This window comes from Colias croceus, chromosome 21 (genome assembly GCF_905220415.1).
Source record: "Colias croceus chromosome 21, ilColCroc2.1".
Classification (NCBI taxonomy): domain Eukaryota; kingdom Metazoa; phylum Arthropoda; class Insecta; order Lepidoptera; family Pieridae; genus Colias; species Colias croceus.
Window position 1 is genome coordinate 3,502,539 of NC_059557.1, and position 25,708 is coordinate 3,528,246.

The 25,708-nt window shown below is 33.5% G+C and overlaps 1 protein-coding gene across 4 annotated transcripts in view; it reads right to left on the reverse strand.

Moving 5' to 3' along the window:
* LOC123701408 (protein goliath-like) overlaps window positions 1–25,708 on the reverse strand; it is a 95,311-nt gene that overhangs the window by 2,407 nt on the left and 67,196 nt on the right. For 2 of the 4 annotated variants that reach the window (XM_045648870.1, XM_045648868.1), the window contains exons 3-12: window positions 12,535–12,732; window positions 10,496–10,595; window positions 3,834–3,966; window positions 3,243–3,360; window positions 2,907–2,978; window positions 2,647–2,729; window positions 2,332–2,428; window positions 1,748–1,847; window positions 658–765; window positions 139–251 (exon numbers count right to left, since the gene is read on the reverse strand). In XM_045648870.1, coding sequence (XP_045504826.1) covers window positions 139–251; window positions 658–765; window positions 1,748–1,847; window positions 2,332–2,428; window positions 2,647–2,729; window positions 2,907–2,978; window positions 3,243–3,360; window positions 3,834–3,966; window positions 10,496–10,595; window positions 12,535–12,732 — 1,122 coding nt within the window. The remainder of the gene's footprint in view (window positions 1–138; window positions 252–657; window positions 766–1,747; window positions 1,848–2,331; window positions 2,429–2,646; window positions 2,730–2,906; window positions 2,979–3,242; window positions 3,361–3,833; window positions 3,967–10,495; window positions 10,596–12,534; window positions 12,733–25,708) is intronic. The other 2 variants (XM_045648869.1, XM_045648871.1) reach the window with 1 other exon arrangement.

Genomic DNA, 25,708 nt, shown 5'->3' on the forward strand with positions numbered 1-25,708 from the left:
CTAATGGGCCGATTTGAAAAATTCTTTCACTGTTAGATAGCCCATTTATCCAGGAAGTCTATAGGGTATATCTGCTTCTGCTACGCGCTGTCGCCGACAAGTGTGACCGACACATGAGTGCACTAGTTAGTTAGTTACCCGTGTTGCAAGTCGTCTCTGCGCACGAGCTGGTCGGGCGATGCGGCGCGGCTGCTGCGCGCGCTGTCGCCGCCCCCGCGCGCCGACGCAGCGAACCCGCTGTCGCTCGACAACTGCACAACGTAATATTGACAATTTAACACAAATACATTATTTAAACAAAAAGACGTGTGGCACTCGGGGACTGCCGCGGTAAAGCTATTGCATAGCATGCCTTCAAGCCACACCTCCGAGCCCGTCGGAGTGGGGAGCGTGAGGTTTTTCGTTACGGAATTTCTCGATTCGGTCCCCGCGCTCAAGGCCCGCAATAGAAGCTATGCAATAGCTTAACAATAAAAAAGCGTGTATGTCCAGCACACATGTAAGAAGTGAAACTTTTTTTAGCAAAATACAAAGATACCAAAATATCCACCTCATGACGTATCGCTATTGCCATGACGCGACCTTGAAATTTTTAATTTAAATTACTCTCAAGAAGTTTCATTTCAAAAGCAAAATGTAAGTGAGTATAGCACGCACCAAAGTGAGCGGATGCCTTGTGCGCGCGGGCGACAGCGCGGGCGACAGAGCGCGGCTGCGCGCCTCCTCCACGTCCAGCTGCAGGATGCTCTCCTGGCTGCCCGTGAACTGCACCACACGAATTTAATCAAATCCCATTTTTTAAAGTAGACAAAAATTAACAGTATAAAAAAAGTGAAGTCCCATGTGTATAGTACGGGGCAGATGCATTATACATCTGTTTCACTGATCGAATTTCTTTAGAGACAAGTAGATGATCAGCCTTCTGTGTCCTGCCAGACCGAGACATTTTTTTTTCTTCTTCTCCACCGGGAATTGAACCCAGGACTCCTCGGTTCTACGCTCACGCGTCAACCATTGTACCAAGGAGGTGGTCCAAAAAAACAAAATTAACAGTATAGCTATACAAAAAAGTAATTAATTATTAACCACCGCATACACAACGCACTACGCAGCGTACAACGTATACGTGAATGCGTGTTTTAACGTTGCCCACGACATAACGCATTAAAAAATCCACACACGTTCATTAAGTTGACTTAATAATTAAACTTACTTACAAATTACGCGAATAAAAGCGGAGGCAAGCAGAGTGCGTGACTTTGGAAGAGTTCACTTTGTATAAAATGAGTATAGACAAAACGCTACTACGCGCGTGAATGCGTAAAACAACCCGCACATACGCGCGTAGGTCCATTGTGCGTGATGCGTGGCAGTGTGATTATGTGATTATCACATAGCCTTAGAATCTAAGGCTTTTGATGGATTTAAAACAAACTGTACGATGAAATAAGAAAATTTCATGTGTGTAACTCGACCCTTGTTTATAAAGCATGACATCTAATACACACCACACATTTCAGTAATACAGTACGTATAAAATAGCTATACGTGTGAAAACAAATTAAAACGAAATGTAAAAACTATTTTTGTGCTTCTTACAATTCAATAGCCTACTTATAAAGTCGTTTTCAATTGACAAAATCAAAAATACTTTACCAATTTCGAAAATTCTTACACCAATCGAAAATAAATTTTCCTGTGTAAACCCAGGCAGAGCCAGGGCGAGTGACTAGTATTTCATACGTACTGTATAAGGACCTCCGTGCAGAAGGATAAAAGTATATTTCGTCGTAATATTGAAGAATTGGAGCAATCACTATTTGTCGCGCCCTTTCGTGTCTTTCCGCCTGATTATATAGAAGCGTGTAAATAAATTTTAGATTTAATACCTTTGTCACCGAAATTTATAATCAAATGCGCTGTATTATTTAAATTTAAAAAATATTTAAAACATAATAAAGGGATATAATATTCTACATATATTGCATTGTATGTTTATTTGAGCGAACATTACAACTAGATTTTTTATGAAAGTTTGGATTGACTAGCTTCTGTTATTGGTGGTCCGAATTTATCATAGTTTCATAAAAAAAAAAACACTTGGAAAAAAAATCGGTGGATCATTATGGTGGATTATTACAATCTTTTTTTCCATCGAAGTTTTGCCACGGTTCTCATAATCCATTCTTTAATTCTTAAATACCTATGTATACTGTTATTAAATATTGAATAGATAAATAAAGCAATTTTATAGTGAAGCTGTAATAGTTAAATAGTTAAACAATTATATAATATAGAATAAACCTCATACAAATAAATATGAACGCTTACCACAAAGCCGTAGTACTTGAGTATGTCCATTTTGCACATGGGGCACGTGCGGTGCTCCAGTAGCCACGGATCGATGCAGTTCTTGTGGAAGTCGTGTCTGTTTGTTTATTTATATATTAATATTATTATAAGTGTTGAAATTTTTAAAACAGAGGTTTATTTCGCCTAAACTTTGAATACTTTGTAAATGCTTAAATGTCAGATATATGCGTGAAATGTCACTTTGACAGAAAATTGAGATTTTAGTTGTTGAAGTTCGAAGTTAATGTTGAATTATACAAAAAAAAATATATTAAAAAGTGACGTGGAACTCGCCTACAAGGAAGAGATCTTAACGTTTCCGACACTCTGTAGGGCTCGATACAAATGGCGCAACATTCGCCATCACCCTGCACCTCCTGAAGCAAAAAATAAATAGAAAATATAATATGTTCATAGATAATTCAGTTAATAACAATACATCTAATATATTTGTCTATTTATCTGAATGTTATCATTCGTAAAATATCTGAAACAAGCTAGTTAAGCTAATAATTATATCTCGAAAGAATTGTACAGAATGTTTTATTGCTCACCCTGTCATCAGTCTTTAAGCTCTTGACTGGTATTTTCGATAGAGCTTTCTTGGCAGCGCAGCACAGTCGCTTCTGTAATATTTAAGAATTATTTTAATGTGAATTGTAGGAATGTAGTAGTTCAATAACTTATTGTATTCAAGAAATTTAATCATACTCTAAATTTATAAATTCATTATCGAATTCATCACAATCCACAAGCAATGTGGATAACAATAAATGTTTTAAACGAAAATTATATAACACCATTAACGTATTTTTGTGCACTTTTTTTATGAATAGAGTGGTTCAAGAGGAAGGTTTTTGTTTAGAAAAGCTAGTGTAATATGAACTCACAGAGAGCCTGTCCTTAGCGTGTATGTACCGGAAGCGCTGGATGTAGTAGAACACCAGCCAGGCCAGTGATATCACCATCAGCACTATGAACGATATCGACACGAACAACACCGATGTTCTGGAATGTACAAGTCATCATCATCATCACCTTCTACATAATCATCATCATCAGCAGAGTTCTTAATGCGGTAAATAGACTATGGGGATGTTACGATGAAATAATATATATGTTAGGTATACATTATGATAGGAAAATAAGTAGTAAACAGATGAATGATGATAGGTATATCGACCTATTTTCCCCCCTTACAAAAATGTCACTGTTGTTGCTTACAATTAAAAATCTATAATGACCATAGCAACATGTATATAATTACACTCGAAATGGTAATTTAGCTAGTAAAGTATAGGACATGTCTTTTTTGCAAAGAAAAGGCTCAGAGACATATAACATAGCCTTTGATATCTGACATTTCATTAAATATGTAGTATTTAAATTTGAAATAGGTACTTAGCGCTGGTCTTCCATTACAATTATTATCACCTTTGATTTGATATACTTGATCAAAGAGTTAAAAAAACAGTACTAACTTGTTAATATTATTGTTGATATGTGTAAAGGTCCGGCCCTTGATAATCGCTACCATGACGCGCGTGCCATTGTCCACCAGTTTAGTGATTTCTTCCCCTTTCCACTTGTAAATGAATACTGCACTTATGTTGCCTGAAAAAGAGGATTTTCCATATTAATTATCTTATAAAAATGAATAAACTTTTTGAGGTAGTTCTTATGATTAAAGGCACATAAGCATCTATTATGGAGATGTTTATTCTTTTTATTTTATTTATTTATTTAAGTAAGTATGGAGATGTTTATTGCTCTTTCACTAAGTTATTTGGAAAAAAAATGGAAACAGGATTTACTAAGTTTTTTTTTATCACAAAAGCTGGAAAGCCTTCAAAAGTCACCTTTGAATTGAATTAACCATATTTTTCTAGAAATAATACTATAAATTTATACGCAAAGCCAGCAGATATATCCTTAAAGGTGCTAAAATGTTCAAAAACACGTTGAGTAAGCTTCCAAACAAGGTTTTTATTTTGAACTCAATACTACGATAATATTATTGAAATCGTATTTGCGGATCAAATTATCTAAACCCGCAAATAGCTTGAAGATTAAGAATCACGAGTGAAAGTAAACATCATAGTTGCACGATTTTGTCAGTGAAAATTGTAAAAATACACACGATTTACCAGATAATGTATGTGATAAGATATTAACAAGACAAGTAAGATTGTATGTACTTTCAGCAATGATATTAGGTATATATACAAACAAGTTGTCATTGATATAACTTATCTATTTAAAAAACATCGTATAAAACCGAAAGTTTTGGGATCATAGAGATCTGTGTTATTTGTTCAAAAAAAGTACTCGATAATTCCGTTGAGTTTAAGTAGGTATGTATAAAAAGAGTGTGTGGTGTGAACCTTCTTTAACAAGATTCAAAGATACAAAAATCGTCGCCTTATTATAGAATAAGTCGAATCATGGGACTCGACCTTGAAATTTAACTCTGAACGCGCCTAAAGCAGTTTCACTTCAAAATCTGGAGTAAAACTAGAATTTTGTATAATATTTTGAAATAAAATTGTTCTGTATAATGTCACCGCATATTAGTTTTATCGGATAAAAAATACCAATATCAATGGCTTTACATATCGGATAAGGGACATTGTGTAATATTTAATGACATTGTTTTATTGCCAATATTAAAATACTTGTGAAGGTATAAATATGAAGAAAACGTTGTTTTTGTCGAACACAGACGATTTGACTAAAATAATACTTTTGGGAATAGCAGACTGTTGAAAATAATAAACAGAAATTTCCTATACAAACAAAAAATACAAATTTTAATTTTACCGACGTAATAACAACTTGAAAAAATAAACAGATCGATTGTAAAGCTGACTTTTACATTTATTTCCTTTGCTTTTATTTGACCACGACTTAAATGGAACATTGTTCTAGATAATTCAACAGATCAGTTTATTTTGCGGGTTTATTGTATAGTGCCCGGCTAACTTCTTGGCCAAAAAGTAGCGTGGTGGAAAGAAGCTTGCGCATATAAAAATGTACTAAAACTTGATGTGCAAACTTGGATACACTGTAACACTATTTTTTGGCCAAGAAGTTTGCCGGGCGCTATACGTAACGAATTTTTTGATAATGTAAAATTTATGATATATTTATTATACAAAGATTTACAGAACGTTTCCCATGTCTCTATTTTTATATAAGTTCACTACCATGAGTTATATGATGGATATATATTACTACAAATATTTACACGAACCATCAATTGCGTGGGCAGGGCAAGATAAACTACATTCTTATGACAAAAAGACAGCTAAATCGTTAAGTAATTTCTGCGCGAACGTGGCTTAGGAAAATGACGTGTGCTGTCCTTTTCCTTGGCCTATGCACGTCCATGCGCATGAGATTGCATCGCGGGGGTGCTCGCTGTTTGTGGACCCGCCTATACGAACGAAATATAGTATATCTACTAATACGCTGCAGAGTTCATTACAACGCGACGTTATCAGTTACATGTATATAGAATCGAATCCCCATAGATTTATTTAACATAAACAACATAATAATAGATGTATAATAGGATTTTCAGTTTCACAATTCCATAACGCAATTATTCATAATTGAATATTACCGTTAATCAACTTAGTCGCAAATTATACCCGTTCCCTGGTGGTTCACTGATTACACTATTACATGAACTGAGGCACCATAAGTATTTATGGTGGACTAATTAGATTTAAAAGGGTTTCATTGTCAAGGTTGCATGCAACTGTGCGCTTGTTTATATAGAGATAGAGATAGAAAGCTATGTTGCACCGATGTTTTCTAAGCAATGATGGATTTTTTTTAAAATCACAGTTTTGACTGTAAGCATTGCTAAATAAAAATATCTTCCTATTTTTAGAATAAATAAATACATTAAATCTAATTAAAAATAAATTTTTTATACCACACAATAAGTACATTGTACTTCCCTGAGTATTATTGCTTTGCAGGTTTTATGTTATCTGTAGGACGATAAGGTAAAAAAGTTGATGCTATTTTCAAATAGGATAGAGAAAAATGCTTATCATTTATAAGCATTTTTCCTGTACATTTCAAATACATTTATACATACATATTTCAAATACATTTTAAAATTGAAACTTTCACAAAGAAACATAACAGAACTATTCATTACATTATCCCCAGGTTCCTAACCTCTACCAAACGTGACCAGACTTCAAAACTATTGGTTTCCAACTAAATATAACCTAATTGAGTTAGTACTTCTACTAATAACACCGTATTTGTATAATTAGTGGAACCACGACAAAATAATCCGTCGAAAGCACGTGTTCAAACATACATGTGTTCATGCCTTTACAACGAATTATCAAAATTAATCACTATTTAATTGAAGTTAGTGTTGGTAATCTAATTAACAAGTCACGTGCCACACGGGGTGGTTGTGCTTTCAGAATGACGTTTGTAGAGAAGCAGTATGATGTTTTCATAATTTATTATGGCGTATTATTGGAAATTAACTTTGTGAAAAAATATGACGATTCTAGTTGTGTTTAAGGCGATTATTAATTTTAAAATCGATTGTCTATATCTATACTAATATTATAAAGCTAAAGAGTTTGTTTGATTGAACGCGCTAATCTCAGGAACTACTGGTCCGATTTGAAAAATTCTTTCAGTGTTAGATAGTCCATGTATCGAGGAAGTGACAGACTATATAGATTCAATAGATAATATTTAAATATTCTAACGATCAATAGATAGACCTACGTGATACACAAACTAAGAATGTAGCATTTTAATTTATGTAATACATGACAGGTCTTATAAATATGTAAATATGTCATGTAATTGCAAGCCAATGAACATTGTTTGCTGTTTGATTATTTATGTGTTTATGGAAATTAAATTATGTCTGAGAATTGCGAGACACGACCAACGAAAACAACACTTAAATAAATAATTTAAATTGGACAATTTATAGAATATAATAAATGACATGTAACATTAATTCACTAGATAATAATATGAGAAAAATCTCATAATATGCTTAGTGCTTATTGCATACGTCAGAAGTAACCAAACTCAAAGCATATGTTTTTACCAAAAAAAAGTTATAAGATTAATACATCCTACATCTCATACATAATACACTTAAAAAACCTATTACAATGTAGGTACCTAGATATATTTTTATATCCCAAATGGATAAATGAAAATGTGTAAATTCTATTTACACGTACTTCTTTAAATGCTTAAATGGTAATAAATGGTGATAAAAAGTAGTACTAGGTATGACCATAAACAAATGTTAGTTCACAAGATATTTCTGCATCCTGCACCAATGTTGCCATTTGGCGCATTCAGTTAATAAGTATAGACTCAGATATAGTATTGAAACCCGTCCTAAACTGGGTTAATTTCTTATTCTAGGAACTTAGACTAACGAGAATATAGTAAGGAGCCACCTACTTACAATCAATTTGGATAAAATAGTAATAATACATACATAGTAATATGCAATTAGTATATCTTTTTAATTAAATTATTATTATTAAAGATTCATATAATATACTAGCTGTGCCCCGCGGTTTCACCCGCATTGCTCAGCTCAGGTTGGTCTTAGGATGATGATATATAGCCTATAACCTTCCTCGACAAATGGGCTATCTAACGTCGAAATAATTTTTCAAATCGGACCAGTAGTTTCTGAGATTAACGCGTTCAAACAAACAAACAAACTCTTCAACTTTATAATATTAGTATAGATTAATGATGCCAAAAGAAAATAAAAAGAAGCTTTGTACGGGTAGAAAGCTGATAAAGAATTTTAAAACCAGGTTATAAATAACTATAAAGGTACTAAATTTCATCCGAAACCAGTCCGTTATTTTTACAGTATTGAGTTGTTAACGTCCAAACATAATAACTTCGTTATGATTTATATAAAATATAAGATAATATTTTTGTTATATATTCGAAATTTCACGAACAATAAATGTAAAAGTTATTACTATTCAATAAATCTTATCTATAAGTTGTAAACCAATTCTATAATAACAATTTACAGTTTGATGTGTTATAAAAATGTAGATAGCTGCAAAAATATAAGTTTACTAGATTTCCACCGGCGGCTTCGCGCGTTTTCAAATAAAAACCCGCATAGTTCCCGTTCCCGTGTGATTTCCAGAATAAAACGTATCCTATGTGTTAATCCAATTTACCTTCTTTATGTGTGCTAAATTACATTGAAATCGGTTCAGTAGTATTTGCGTGAAAGAGTAACAAACATACACATACAACCATCCTCACAAACTTTCGCATTTATAATATTAGAAGGATAGGATTCATACTTAAAATATTTTATTCCTATCTATAAATAGGTACCATATTGATATCGGTGATGGATTCTGATAACAATGACACATCTAGAATTTATCATCATAAGCAAATAGCACGTATAGAACGTTAAACGAACACAATATGTAACATAATATTATATTGTCATCATTTTCGATAAACAAAGAACGTCTTCATGTGAAAGGTAGGTCAGTTCTTTTGTTTCTGATATATTCTGTGTATCCATACTAATATTATAATTTATGTGAAAGTAACTCTGTCTGTCTGTCTGTTACTCAAGCACGCCTTTAAACTACTGAACCAATTTGCATGAAATTTGGTATAGAGATATTTTGATACCCGAGAAAGGACATAGGATAGGTTTTATCCCGGAAATCCCACGGGAACGGGAACTATGCGGGTTTTTCTTTGAATGCGCGGGCGAAGCTGCGGGTGGAAAGCTAATTTACATATAAATAGTATCTTCATACACTTCATACAGGTCGTATTTTGTTTATAAAGAGAAATTTCATACAGTTAATCTATACTATAATATTATAAATCTCAAGAATTTGTTTGTTTGTCTGAACGCGCTAATCTCAGGAACTACTGGTCCGATTTGAAAATTATTTCGATGTTGGATAGCCCATTTATCTAGTATATGATAACATAACTAGTGATCTGTATATAATAAGGAATAATTCCTTTAAGTTTTAATTCCAGACGACATAATAAGCTAAATAATGTTACAGAAACCATACGTTAGGTTACAATATTGTTAGTGTGATTATTGCAGACCCAAAATAACTTAGAAGTCGTTCAAGAGTTCTAGAAAATATCAACTAACTCAATTATACGTCTTAATACAATACTCTAAACGGTTATTACAGCTATTTTAATAATTAATATCTATTCAGTTTTTTTATTCTTTTAGTTTTTTTAAGTCATTAGACAAATTGAGTTGGGGTGACACTTTATACTAAAATAACAATAACCTTTTTAAATTGACCCTTGTTCACATGATCGCCCTTTTGCTCATTTTTTATTTTTACTTACTTAAAATAGCTTAGTCACACCCATATTATGAAGTAAAAATTTTTTAAGTTGATATGTGTGGTTCAAGGGAACTATTGGTATATTTTTTGCTGAAAAATTTTTATTTAAAGATAGGTATATTATCTTATTCTTTATTGCAGTAGGTACTACTCGTCAAAATGTAAGGTAAATAATGTCACAACATTTCGTAACTTTTCTAGTTTTAGTTTCTGTTTTTTGGCAAATCTAAAAACATCATTATCTCATTTCCTTTAGGGTCGCGTATCATTTAATCAATGCAACGTAAACTTTCTCATTCCTTATTTTAACATTTACAGTCATACATAAGCTGATTCAGATTCGAGATTAAAAAAATCTACGATACTTCAAATCTATAGCATCCGTGGTAGGTACATTTTATTCTTACGTATAATATTATGTACTTACCTATGTTCAATCCTATGTAATCTTGTACACTTGGATAATATCTCTCGCAAAACTACACCATCTTATATTATTAATAAGTGATGTCCCCCTTAGTGGGGTAAGAGGCAGATGCATTATACATCTGTTTCACTAATCGATTTTCTTTAGGGACAAGTAGGTGATCAGCCTTCTGTGTCCTACCAGACCGAGACATTTTTTTCTTCGTCTCCACCGGGAATCGAACCCAGGACCCCTCGGTATTACGCTCACTCGTCAACCACTGTACCAAGGAGGCGGTCATAGTCATATTATTAATAGCTACATATAAATTGCAAACACTTACGTCCACTATCAGTAGATAGCTTCATTTTCTCCAGCAGAGTGGTATCTCTGTCATTATATATGAGTACCGCCGACGCATTCGCCCGCCACGCGTTCTGCACCTGTAAGAGATTATATTTATGTTAAGCTATGTATATTAACATATAAATAAACATACTAGCCGTCAGCCTCGGATCCGTTCGTGGTACATATATGTATAGCCTATTATAGCACGCAGGCATCACGGATCAAACTGTGAGCGTTCCCACCGGAGATCCCGGGTCCCCTCCTTACTTGAGGAAGTAGGCCGTGAAGTTTTAGTCAGTAGGAGTCTGACATAACCGTGCTGCTGCCCCCGAAGTAGTCGGTATACATGATGAATTTCCTCACGTAAAAAAAGGCATTACGGTTCAAACGGTGAAAGATTTTTTGAAATTGATCCTGATTCCTGAGATTAGCGCGTTTAAACAAACAAACTTTTTCAAGCTTTATATTACTTGTTTGGATATAGCCTATATAACATATAGGAATATACATAATATATTGTTGTGAATAACATTGAAATAGTCGTAAAAATATTTATGTATTTGTAGCTTTTTGTATTCTGTTTTACGTTTGAGACATTAAATTGTAAACAATTGTGGATGGTCAAGGCATTTACGCGTTTTTCTTGTAATAATATAAAATAAACATTTGAATCTATTATGCCTCATATTTAGTTATCCTCAATTCGGACACATGTTTGACCTCCTTTTGCTAACAAGTGAAAAATGGATGAAATAAGAGAAATGAAAATAACAGCACTTGAAACATCTACAATAAACAAAAATATAAATATCACTCTGTTCTTATTTGCAATTCAATTAAAACTAGACGACCCGGTGAACTTGGTTTCAACTGAAATTGATTCGATTCGGATTTTCCCAATTTTCTGTTTCTAAAAATAAAACTTTAAAAACAAAAAGAAATATCCAAAACGTTTCAGTTGTTCGAGTTGTAATCGAATTTTGCAAGACTAGTAACAGTGTCAAATAAGGAAATAATCTGAAAACACATTTATAGCACAAAGAAAATAATGGTCTAATACCGATATTAGAGATTATTTTCTTCTGATCTTGATACTTTATATTATTTGTATTACTGATAATTAACTTATTTAATCGTTTTCTCGTTCAAGCTATAAAAATATGGTTGTTTCGGTTGTATGGCCACTTATAACAAGTGCGTGGACAAACTTTTTGCTACTACATAATCCCAAAAACACGTAAAATATATTCATGGATGCAATTACCTAAGAAATAATTACTTTAGCTTAGGATTAATTTGCTTATTTCTCATGTTTATAAATACGTGAACTTGAATAACAATGACCATTTTATTAACAACTCATTTGTTAAGATGTTTGATGTTTTTAGCTTGAGAAATATCGCCTATTCATTTTTTCTGTGTTAGATGGTAATTTGGCCTTATTTACACGGTGACTTGTACATAAAAAAAATTTGAACTTCAAAATTTCATTTCAGATAATTTAGATGTTTATCTCTAAAATTGGGACTTAGCTCATTGACCCGAATAAGTGAGACTTCATCAGACTAAGATATGTTATGACATATTTGTTTACAGTATTTTCCATACATATTCTCAACATTACGTTCTCTGTATATAGGACTGTCATGTTGACCTATATATTCGGTTATAAAAGTTTCCCTGTCAGCAGGATGTATATTGTATAGCCCTGGCCCATGACTTAATCTATAAAAATCATATAATAAATCCTACCAATTTTTTCTTCGTTTACTTAAACACGCTATATTCAGGAACTTCTTAATCAAGTTGAAATATTATTTTTGGGTTGGGTATACATATAATGTTTTAGGCTACAGAACATCACGCTACGACCATTAGAAGCGGGAGACTAATGAGAAATGTTGCAAAAGCGGTTGGTTATTGGTGTTGTACAAATCCATCCTCCATCTAATCAGATGAACTTGCAAAGCTTAAAGCTTTAGGAGCCAGCTTGTCTATGGAGTATACATAGAACTGGGTATATGTAATAGGTACCTTGATCTCAAAATTGCAGCTGCCCCGGCGAATCACAGCTATCCAGGGTTCGCTGGGCAGCGGGTCGTGCGGCGCGGCGACGGACAGCAGCGGCCACTTGCAGCCGGTGTGGTCGTGCTCGCCGTCCGGCCCACGCGCGCGCACGTGCACCGCCATGCCGCGCGCTGAGCCGATATAGCCCTCGCCGTATTTACCGGTCTGTAAAGAATGGAAATGACGTATAGATTTTGAAGGTTTTTAACAGATTAATTAGTCAAAAGGTAAAAGACTTCTTTCTTTTTTATGGGGTAAATCAATTTTGATGATTATTAATGCGTAAGCTGGCGCCTTCATTTGTCAGATTTGATGTAGAACTAACGAGCATTTTCTGAGTTATTTTTCAAAATGCGTACTTAATTAACGTTGCCTTCATCTCTACTTTAAAATGGTTCTTTACTTCTTTCTCGGTAAATATTTGTTATGATTTATACCAGCCCTTCGAAAACATTTCAATCTGAATCTCCGCCTTAAACTAAACAACAAAACAAGCGTTAGTGCAAAACGTTGTTTGGAATACAGGAACTTCGCTTGGGATTATTGATTTGTGTTTAATATCGAAAGTTTCGCAGCGCTGAATTGTTTATGAATAGTCAACTTTGCGAATGTATACCTAATATAGGTAGATACCTACATTTGATCGCCAGTTGATCGCAGTATACTATAGAAATGTTCTCGAAAGTTCCTAGTATACATACCTACTGTTCATTCTTTTACTGTATTGCCAATGTACAAATAATTTTTTCCCATATTGTTTTCACTACAATTATTTTCAAACAAATTTTCAATTAGTTTAAGTAGTAGCAGTTTTTTTTATTATTGGTTAATATACAAAATGCCACCTATGTTATAAGAAGTATCTAAATTTTCGTTCGTATTATCTACTTCGAAACTTAGCGTTTACACGCAATAACCATTTCTCTATTTCACAACCGGTAAGTTTTATAGCCATAACATCAAGTCCATTTCCTTTGAGAAAATCCTATTAATATTTCCGTACCAAAAATCGTGAAAACTTTTTAAGAAGTTTAAGCGATTACGTAAAAAGTAACAATACTTTTTCAAACTTTTTCATTCATCTGATTACGCATGGCATGACGTATGAAGTATGTACTTACGAAGTATGTACAAGACATGCATCTTTTTTATTGATCAATTTTATTTCAAAAGGAAGTCGTTAAAACAATAAAATAGCATTTGCTTCCCAACACCAGAAACAAATAAACCTCTTTTATATATTTAATGACAGTTTACAGCATTTATTTGTTGACCACGGAAGATAAACATAGGATAAAGAAGATATTTCCTATATTATTATTTACTAGCTTTTCGCGTGCGGCTTCGTTCGCTCTGTAGAAAATTTTACAAATTATTCACTAAACCCATCCTGAAGAATTACTTTATCTATTAAAAAACCGCTTCATAATCTGTGGCTCAGTCAGAGATTTATGCATACATATAGAGACAGCAACTAACTTACAGTGCGGGGTAAAAACCACTGCTAAATAATAAAGCGGACCGTACTTATTTAAACTCTGAAATATAACAGAATCCAGAAAAAGTACAAGTCCTTTATACATTGGAATAAGTTTGCGAGTATTGGCAATTGTAATTAAAAAATTTCATTATTATGCGATACAGTACGCGTTACATTTTGAGAAGACTCGTTACTTTGTAATATCATAAAATAAATATTTTCTTCCATCAAAGGAATTGGTCCAAAGATCAAAAGAGTTTGAAAAAAGTGAGTGCCAAATTAATGTTAGTATAACAAGAAAAACGCTTTTGAATTTTGATATAATGTATGCTGATCTTTAAAAATATATCCCTCTTGCTGTAATATGAAATAAGACTTGTTAAATTTTCTGTATTCGCACGCAAAAACTGTAACTGTAACTTTTTGTAATATTTTTAATTTTTTATTAGTTACTGATATCTTTCTCGCCATCAATCTCTCAGATATCTTTGCTGCATCATAATAAGAGTGCGCAACATATTTTTTTATGGTACAGATATTAAAATGGATGAAAAAAGATTCATTCTAGACATAATATACCGAACCCACATATAGCTAAAAATCATAAAATATCACACATATTCCTTTTAAAATATAAAACATATTCGTTGGAATATTTCCTCTCCATTGTTTACCTATAGGTTTAATATAAAATGTATATAATATACACGTGCTTATTCACGTGTGTATTATCAGAATCTCTTGCTACGGTTTTGTAGTTTTGAATAGAATGTTTTATCCGTAATTAAAACTAGAACATTGCAAATATTTTTTAATGTTGCACCAATATTTGCAACTCTGAAAATGTTTTTTCATTATTCTTCCCCACATTTTTTATTTATAAGTCTATTAACGCAAACAAAAAATCAATTGTTATTATAATTTAAAATAGATATATAATTATTCTTTTTAAGTTTATGTGAGATTAGAGAAAGGCAATGGATTACTACTGTATTCACACTTTTGTAAAACTCAAATAAATAAATAACTTTCAAGGTCAGATTATTCCGATTAGACAACGAACTGAGACTGGCCCGACGGATATTCGTATTCTATACAAAAATACCTTTCCAACGATGTATCATTCACACCGATTGGAGCCGGTACCATTTTTGCCTATCCTCCTTTGGTTATAGTAAACACAATTGTACACATACACTTGTGTCAATAATAGCGTAATTTATTCATATGCAATACAAACGCCTGAAATTTGTACGGTCATAAAATGGAATCTCCTCTTTAAATTTTCATACAATTTTCTCATCTACAGAGTATTTTCGTAAGGGCCTTAAGCCTTGAATCGCTATTATATATTCAATGCATACTCTTAATATAGCCAGGTTTGACATCTGTCTGTCATTACACTTGCAAATGTAGCCCAGCCTCGAGATCCTAAGATAGTATGCAAAACGTATTGTGTTGAATCCATTACAGAGAAGTTATCAGGAATTTAATTTTTCAGGATTCTTCCTTTGTAATAATTGTATTATTTATCGGTATCGGTACTGCACTACAATAACTTTTATTCTTTTGTTAACTCTTTGACATTCTTACGCGTGTATGCAACTCGAGGTTTCTCGAGTTATACCTACAACTTCCTATGTATAAGATCTTTTAATATAAATATAAAGTAACTTTAAAATTGCGTTTTATTCTTTATTTAGTAATAATCTATTGATAATAAGGCTAATGTTACTTTTATGTCACGATAATTAAGATTGATTATTATTAACAATAAAATCGGTAATTGTTTTCTATTCAACGTCTGGTATAATTGTCTTTAATATCTTAGAAGTTGATATAATAGCGATATGATAAGATTAGTTACGATAAAATATGTGTTAAATAAAGAAATCGATTATTCTATTGTAAATTTTCAAAATATTTCTAATAGCGTAATTTCCAACAACTTTAATTTACAATTTCTAAACTCAATGTTGTTAGTACATACTGGTAACACAAAACTATGACATAATGTATTGTTAAATTTTCAAACAAAGCCATGCTAAACATAAATGTTTGTAAAGGCCTTCTACACACACGGTTTTTCGCCGTGAAAATCTACGGTTAAGGCCACAGAGTTAAGGCCTATTCCAACTAGAGCGGTATCCGCTACCGCCGCGGCCGCGGCCGTGGGTAGTAGTGGTATCCCGATGGGTACGCGATTAAATGTCTTACCTACACAGTATATTATAGAGACTTTAATCGCGTACCAATTGACTGTTTGCTACTGAACTCGATCGGATCGGACTTAATTCGCCGTGTATAATAGGTACGGTCGTCAGTGTTGTATGGATCACTATGGCTGTTTGTAAACTAGCCCGTTGACGAGACGTTGTGTCGTGAAAAACCGTGTGTGTACACGAGGCCTAACTGTTCTACGTCATCTTAAAAAAAGAATTGGAAAACATATTTTGTTACTTAACAAATTTCAACGAAATTCTGTGTTAAGCCGGGAAGTAGTTCGAATCTTTGTTTTATTTTTAGTAGGTAGGTACCTAAGCTCATATGCATGAAGCAAGCTTTTTAATTAAGAAATTTAGAAGGTTTTTTTCTACGATTAACATATTCTACTGGAAATAATGGGTTGGATGAAGTTTTATATAATTATCGAAAAATATAAAAGTAACGTTCATAAAATAATAAAGATCCACCATATCAACTTGTTATATAGGTAGTGTGTGTTTGTGTTAAGACAGAAATTATTAGCAATGTTCTTCTTTGCACTCGTATAGATAATATCATAATATAATAAATCGTAAAGTAAATATTTGATAGGTATGACGAATGTGATAATATCAACTTATAAGAGTAGTTCCTACTTCTTTCGAGTTCCTTCTTACTTTCGGACATGCATAATTTTATTACTTGATACCATTTACTATATAATTTTTGAAATGCAAAACTTTGTTTGTTTGTCTCTTTTCTTGTTGATTTTTCTTTTAATTTATTTGATTTTCGTGTCTGGAGATAGTCAGGAAGTTAGACAGTGACATAGGTTACTTTTACCGCGGGGTAAGCCCCAATACTTATTCCAAAGACATGGTTGGAGCCGCGGCAATAAGCTTAGTAAAAAATAAACTAATTTTATATGTTTGACAGTTTAAAACTGAGTACAGACAGTCACACATACGTAAGTCGCCATATGGCCGATCTCGGTCCTATACTCTGCATACAAATGGACCAATAGAGTCTTCCGCTTCCCTGTATGGTAACTTGCTTGTTTTGAAAACGTTTAATTTGTCATGTGTATTTCATTTTATATGTGACGCCCGAACATTCATTTGGGTTATCAATTATAAGGACTTTGCAATGAAAATGTGTAGTTTCCCAAATCACACAAAAACAAAAAGCATGTAAACAAAGTAAATTTGTATTATACCAATATTGACAAAGATATCCATTGATATTATCCCGGTAGATATTGTTTCAGTTAAGTATATCATGATACACCGTTAAATGATTGCTGTTTTAGCTGTTTATTATATTTTTAAGATTAACGTCAATATTTTTAGTTAGAAAATTTAGAGAAATCGTTCTAAATCTTCCATTCTAACAAAAAGGGCCCAACACCTGAACTAATATTTTGTACCGACTAAAGCACTTTAACATAAGCAATAATACTTCTTACATCATTAAAATAACTGTAAAAAAACCTGAAATAACAAATTACTGTGTACAATGTAATGTCGTATCCAGGACTGAAAATCGATTACTGCAATGCAATAGACGCCATTTTAATACGGGACTATGCGCACTATGTTTTAATTATTTACAGATGAACGAACTACAACATACGAAATAATGTTAACATGGAAAAATCCCATTTTCACAAATTGTTCTGTGCTATTTATATCTATGATACTCGTTTGGTGTTCCTGGCGTATTTTCCTTGCTGTTCATGAATAATTTAGATAAAAAACCCTGTCGTAATTCCAAATTCGTTTTGTAAATAAATAAATAAATTTATATACACACATCTTTTTCATTTTCTTGGTAGTTGTAAAATCTCAAGTTACAACGAATTACACACTAGGTAATTAAAGAGAGAAATACAGTATTTGTATACAAATCGAACCAGTCTTAAAATTAACATTCTTATCAAAATTAATACGCATTTCACTCAATTTCTCAAGATGCCAAAAACAAATAAAGAAGTAAATTCCAAAATGTACCAAATTCAAATACTTTTTAGATTTATAATATCTGTAAAAGCATGTGTACCTATATAATACAATACAATAATAAGATGTACAACTATCGCGATGAACTTTGAGTTCACTGGAGACCACGTCTATGTCATGAGTCATGTGCACGGAAATCAAACAGTATACGCACAACGTATCGCATTATTGTGAAAATAGTGCAACCAATTACAAGCGTAATGAGAGTGTAATAAAGAGTATATTGGCTCGATATTATATGTGTATTAATAGTCATATCAACATTAGTTGTTGAACGCAAACAATTAAATTAAAACGGTAGCGAGCTTAATTCGATATTGTTAACTCTAGAGAGTTATTACATTATAGCCGAGCTTGCTCGTTATTTATAAACAATACACATTTATCACACTGTAAGTCATAAATGTCATTCAAAACCGCCATAATTATAACGGATCGGTTTCAGGAATAGAAGATTGGTTTATCCTTTATTTTAATAATAGTTTGAATGACTTTGCAGACACATTTATTATCTATCATCTTTATTTCTGTAAATATGTATACAAAAATGACTCCTACAAATTTCTGTTAATATCGCATGCTTTCTAAGTTTCTCCCCAAAGCTTACGTATATTTTCAAATTAACTCAGTATTTGAAAACGTATCACGGATTTAAGGAATTATCCTTTAACATCCTATTAAACCAACTTTTGCTTTTTAATTATTTCTTCAGTTGTTAGTAAGTGGTAAATGATTCATTAAGCTACATTGCATCATAAGCTACACTATAAAATATTCAGTACTAGCTTACCGCCTGCGGCTTCGCCCGCTTTGTCTCAAACCTTCACCTTCTCACTAAAACCTTCCTATTGAATCACTCTATGTATTAAAAAAAACCGCATCAAAATCCGTTCCGTAGTTTTAAGGATTTTAAGCATACAAAGGGACATAGGGGCAGAAAAAGCGAGTTTGTTTTATACTATGTAGTGATATCACACACCGTTTGCAAAAGAACACATTGATCGATGACATCCGTTGAACCATCTGAATCTATTTTAACTTCTCTGACTGTATTTCTGGATTTACATTGACATTGACTCACGCATAGTTTTGTTCTATTTTGCATCATTAAAACGCTTCATTATCAGATACGTAAATATTATTTACATATATTGAATATTATTTTAAAAGAATACTTGAGGCGTGATCCAAAAACGATATCGAGGACCGTAATATTTGGGATTTTTTTAGAATTGTATGTATGTCTGTTTGCACTATTACGGTCGGGTCAACGTTTAGGCTATATAATATCATAACGTTAAAGCAACAGGAGCGGAGCAACGCGGGTATAACCGCGGGGAATAGCTAGTGTACAATAATGAGCCTTATGTAAGATGGGTTACATAATTACTGATGTTTATGTATCGAGATAAACAATCATACGCTTATCTAAATCTTATAATGCTATTGTATAATAAACATGCAAATGGACTTTGAACTGTGTGTTAATTACAATTATTTTTTGGTGTTGTATGACGATTTGTTTTAATAATTAGGATATTGTAGGAACGACCGCGACGGTTGTATAAATTTTTATTTATGTATAACCTAGTTATAAGTGAGTATTTTTAAGGTAATTTTTTTCCTACCGGTAATTGATAAGCATTAATTATTCTCTGACGTAACTTAGTGTAAAGCCTTTCAAACAGCACGATTATACCTACCTACAAATATGTATGTTATTTTATTATGTTATGTTATTTTTTTGTGTTTTAATACACTACATAGGTGTTTATTAACATTATTTATATATCGCTATAACATTATTATTTATTATTTTTTTTTAGGTTAAAAATACCTCGCCCATTACTGGGGAATTAAACCAAGGTTGCGGGCTTTTGGCCAAACAACTATGGTTACCTTATAATTAGTCTATTGACAAAAACTTCCTAACAATCCTACAGGTGTTTAATATCACAGCTTTTTGTAGAAGTATAAAAGTGAGTGGGTGTAAATTTAAGATTTTAAGACTAGCGTGGAGTGTTTTCGGTATGACGCCTGTGCTAGAAATTATAATTGGGATTGTCTTCACTGTGTTTACCTGCCATTGAGATTTAAGTTCAATAGTCAGGTCTGTATATTTTGTCAGTTTGCTAGTATGAGTGGTGTTAAGATTGTGCGTGTTGGGGATTGCTACATCTATTAAATATACGGTTTTATTTTTCTTGTCATGAAGTGTGATATCTGGTCGATTGTGGTGTATGGTTTTGTCAGTAAGTATTGTTCTGTCCCAGTAAATTTTGAAGTCTGCGGTGTCTAAAATTATTTGTGGTGTATATTTGTAGTAGGGTACTTTTTCCGTTATTAGTTGATATTTGTAGGCGAGTGTTTGGTGAATGATAGCTGCTACCTGGTCGTGCCTGTGTTTATAGTCTGTTTGTGTGATGGATGAACATGCGCCAGTTATGTGTTGAATCGTTTCCGGTTGCTTGTGGCAGTGTCGACAGTGGTCACTTCTGGAGCTGCTATCGCGAATAATGTACTTCCTGTAATTTTTAGTGTCTATAATCTGATCCTGAATTGCTAACATAAAGCCTTCTGTTTCGGGAAACAGTTCACCCCTCTTTAACCAAGCGTTTGACGCTACCTTGTCCACTATTGGATTGGTCAAGTCCAGACGATGTCGGCCATGGAGAGATTTTTGTGTCCATAAGTCTATCTTTTCTTGTTTGGTGATTATGTTTATTTGTTTGTTAAAGTCGGAGAGTGTAAGTGGAGTGTATGTATCTGCCTGACATATAACTTGGTGTAAACGTGATTGGTGTGAGCGATTATGAAAAAAGGCCCTAAGTAGTGTGATCTGTTTATTGTGGAGGTTTGTTATATCTATGATTCCTCTACCACCCTCAATTTTAGGTAGGGTCAATCTTTGGATACAGGCTCTAGGGTGATGTTTTCTGTGTTTTGTCATTGTAGTATTTATTATTCTTTGTAGCGTAGCAAGTTCCGATTTTGTCCAGCGTATGATCCCAAACGAGTATGTTAAAACGGGGATAGCAAAAGTGTTGATGGCTTTAATAGTATTTTTAGCATTGAGGTGGGTGTGTAATATTTTATGTAGTCGTTGTCTGAAATTATCTTGAAGTAGTTTTTTAGTGTCTTTGTGGTGAATTTCTTGTGACTGGTAGTAGCCCAAATATTTGTACCCTTCAGCAGGGTCCACCGTTTCTATGGTATCATGATTCGCTAATTGGTACACATTATGTTCTATCACCCCTCTATTGATTGATTGGATTTTGCATTTATCGATTCCGAATTCCATGCATACATCTTTTGAAAATATCTGCGTAATATCGACAAGGGTATGAATTTCGTTTAGCGTGCCTGCAAAAAGTTTTATATCATCCATATACATGAGATGTGAAAGAGTTATGTTTTCTGTATTGTGTGTTATTTTAAATCCTATGTTATTTTTATTAAGCATGTGGGATAGTGGGTTAAGGGCAAGGCAAAACCACAAGGGGCTTAAGGCATCTCCTTGGAAAATACCTCTTCTTATGGGGATGAAATCGGTTTCAGTAGTTTTATCAAAATTGCATATTTTTAATTTTGTATACCAGTTAAGCATAGTGTTTTTTAGAAAATGGATGATTATCGGATTAATTTTGTAGTGTTTTAATATGTATAGTAGCCAGGAGTGTGGAATTGAATCAAAAGCCTTTTTATAGTCTATATACATAGTGTAAATGCTACGTTTTTGTTTGAGTGCTAGCTTTGATACTACAGCGTCAATAGTAAGTTGTTCTTTGCATCCCTGGCTGTTTTTTCGGCATCCTTTTTGTTCCTCTGATAAAATGTTATGTTCTTGTATATGTCTATGTATTGTTTCACTTAAAGCAGATGTGATGATCTTATATATATTTTGTAAACAGGTGATCGGGCGATATTTTGCAGGGTTTGATGTGTCTGATGGATCTTTTGGTAACATGTATGTAATACCTTGTGTGATATATTGTGGCATGGTATCGGGTGAGCTAATGAATGTATTAATGTGTTTGAGTAGTAATTCATGTGTGGATGTAAGTTTTTTATACCAAAAATTGTGTATATTGTCGGTTCCAGTAGCTTTCCAGTTATGAGTTTTTGCTATTACATTTTTAAAAAGGTCTAAATGAATTTGTTCAAATTTCATTTCTGGTGTATCCTTTAATCTTTCCTTATCTTCTTCTATCCAGTGATTGTGTTGGTGTTCAATTTGATTAGACCAGATATTTGACCAAAATGCTTTTAGGGATTCAGGGGTAGGCAAAGTTGCGCTATTTTCTTGTTGACTTTGATGTTGTGTGAGTTTCCTGTAAAAGAGTTTTTCACTATTGCAGAATTGTTTATTTTGTGTTTTTCTGAGAGTTGTTAGTTTATATCTTTTTAATCGGTTTGCTAAGGCGTTTAATTTTTGTTTCAGTGTGTCAAGAAAGTGTGCTATGTCAGTGTTTTGAGTTTCATGTTGAGTGTGTATTTTGTATTTTTGTTTTATCTTAGACAGATGCTTTTCTAAAGCTGGTGACCTAATACCCCTAGCATATTCAGTAAGCCTCCCAATATTTGCTCTAAGATCGCTTATCCTATCTTCTAATCGTCTTTGCCACCAAGGTGCTTGTGGTTTTATGGTATTTAGGCTGGTGTCTCTAATTCGGGCCCCATAAAATTTAGCTGAAGTATATGCCGCACAATAAATAGAGGTTTGTATTATATTGAAGCTAGTGTCAGGTGTAAATATGTTTGGGAGAGTTACGTTATTCAGATGGTTAATTATAGATGATAGCTTTTTAGAGGATTTCAGTTTGGGTATATAAGGCCGGGTTGTTGGGTTCGAATCTTTAAATTTATTATAAGTTTCTGCATACATGTCCTCTAATTGTTGTGCGAGTTCCAGAGTTAAACATGGCGGGTCGTCTGTTATTTGCATTGGATTTGTGATATCATCGTTTGTGGTGGTTTGTGTTGATTGCAAAGTTTGGTGTTCGTTGTGTATTTGTGATGGGTGAATTGTAGAAACTGAAATATTTTCATCTATATGTTGTGATTGTAATTGTAAAGCTGAGGTATTTAATTCGTTTCTTACTTCTTCTCTAATTCTATTTAATCTATCATTGGACAAGAGGTGATTATTGACAATAGACCTGCGTTGGTCAGCTATTCTTTGTACTGAAAGGTGTGCTATTGAAGGGCATTTAGTAATTATATCCTGATGCAGTAAAGGTCTGTAAGTAGTTAAATCGGTTTCAAGGTTTGTGAGTCGGTAGTAACTTCTCATTATGGTTTCGTTAAGATTATCTGACCATCTGATCCTGCCCTGTTGGGTGTGCTCTGTAGCCGCGTTCACTTCTGCGGACGTAGGGTTTTGTAATAGAATTCTAATTTCTTCCTTGATATTATTAATTTCTTGTTTTGTAAGAAAGTTGCGTTGAACAATAGCACGACGTTGATCTCCTATTCTTTGTTTTCCTACGTTCATTTCAGGATATTCCGCAGTAAAACGTGCATGTAATGGTGTCAGGTACGTTCTTGTGTTTGATTCTAAGTTTGTGAGGATGAAATAGTGGCGCATGATGAAAATGTTCATTTCTTTGGTCCACGTTTTACGTGTGCGCCTTCCATCTGGGGCGGGTGCAGTAACTTTAGCTGAGGTAGCCTCCTGCACAACATCCCCAATGGATTGTAATGAAGATGAAGGTGATACATTGGATGAGCTTGATTCTTGATAATGGAGCAATGAGAGTGGTGATGATGGTATTGATGAAAACAATGACGAAGGTGAAGAACATGATATTGATTCTACAGGTTGGGTTGTCGCGGTTGGACAAGAGACAATTGGCGATACGGTGCCCCCCCCAGAATACGAGGGGCAGCCCGAGCTCATCGGCTCGGGGCGGGATTCTCCATCGCGGTTAGCTTTGGTACCCGCCTGGGGTAATACTCTATTTCTAAGGCGCATCGCATATTATCTAACGAGATAATTAATGTGGTATGGGTAAGAGTAGAATAGTGAATTATGACATTAGAAGGAACAAGTAAAGAGAGAAAGTAAAGAAATAAAGTGAAAGAAAAGAGTATGGGAAGAGTAGTGAAATAACAGGCAGAAGGAAGGGAAAGAAGAAGTGAGAAAAGACCGTATTTTTAGCATGTGACTGGGCTAAAAACATTGGTTGTACCTCTTTTAGTCTGACCTCTCCCCCTAGACCTGTCCAGCATGAGTAGCTCTGCTGGCATAGCTCTAGTGCTCATTGAGGCACACAAGCCCCTCCACGACGGCAACGTAGAGATACGTCGGGGGGTTATTTATTATATTATTGGCTTCATTAAGGTAACGGCACCAGTGGTGGACAAGCATCCAGTAATGGACAAAATAAATATTAAATTTAAATAATAAGAGCAAAATTAACGTTATGTAATTTGGCAATACTTAAAATAAAAGTTTGGTTCATAAGCTATCAAAATACGACACTTCATCTTATTTGGTCAAAATGTTTAAAGATGGCATAACTTTATGTTTAGTTGCTGCGACTCGTTTTTAAGAAATCCGTTTTTACTAAGAAAATCCTTAAGGAAGTGAGGACACAATTTTGTTTATAAGAATTTTTGTATAAATCTTAGCAAAATTTGGTATTACTTTTATTTATAGTAGTTAAGTGTACGAAATATTACACTATTTAGTATCATGATAGGTTATGTTGTTTAAATAAAATTCTTCAGTGTCCATAACTGGATTTCATTCTATGGATATGTCCATTTATGGACATATGTCGAAAATAAACTTTTTTTAAAGATATTAATTACATGCGCTTTTCTGTATTTTATTTTCTTTCTGAGTAATAATATACCTATGACGACCATTTTAAACATAGGGTTCCAATATTGTACAACAATTGTCCATGACTGGATTTGCTTTGGTTCCTATAATGGACATTTATATTTATTGTTAAAATTACACTCCCCGGCAAATTAGTAATGCATTATTGCAATCAATTCCCTTAATAATGGGGATAAAGTAACAAAAGCCGCTGAAGGATTTGAAGCGCCATGAATAATTGTGCACAAATAAACTATCAGTTAAAAGTCCTCAGGTCTGCTCAATGGGTTCAACAACATAATATCTAGATTTATTCATGAAGAATACATTTTAGAACAATGGTTCATTATGTGCTGTGCGACTCGTTCTCGGCTTCATTCTCTATCTCTGCGTGGAGAAGTCGCATACTCATGCGTGTTGTAACGCATCTATCATAGAGAGTTCTCTGATGAACTGTTTGGATCGCTGTCCGCTGCTAAATTCCACCACCATACAGCACACGCGCTTAAATTTCATCCACATCATCTTGACAACAGCTTAAAAGAAGCTTTTAGCCTCGTGCTACAATTTGGAATCCATTTATCCATATCGATGGACCGATCAGATTAA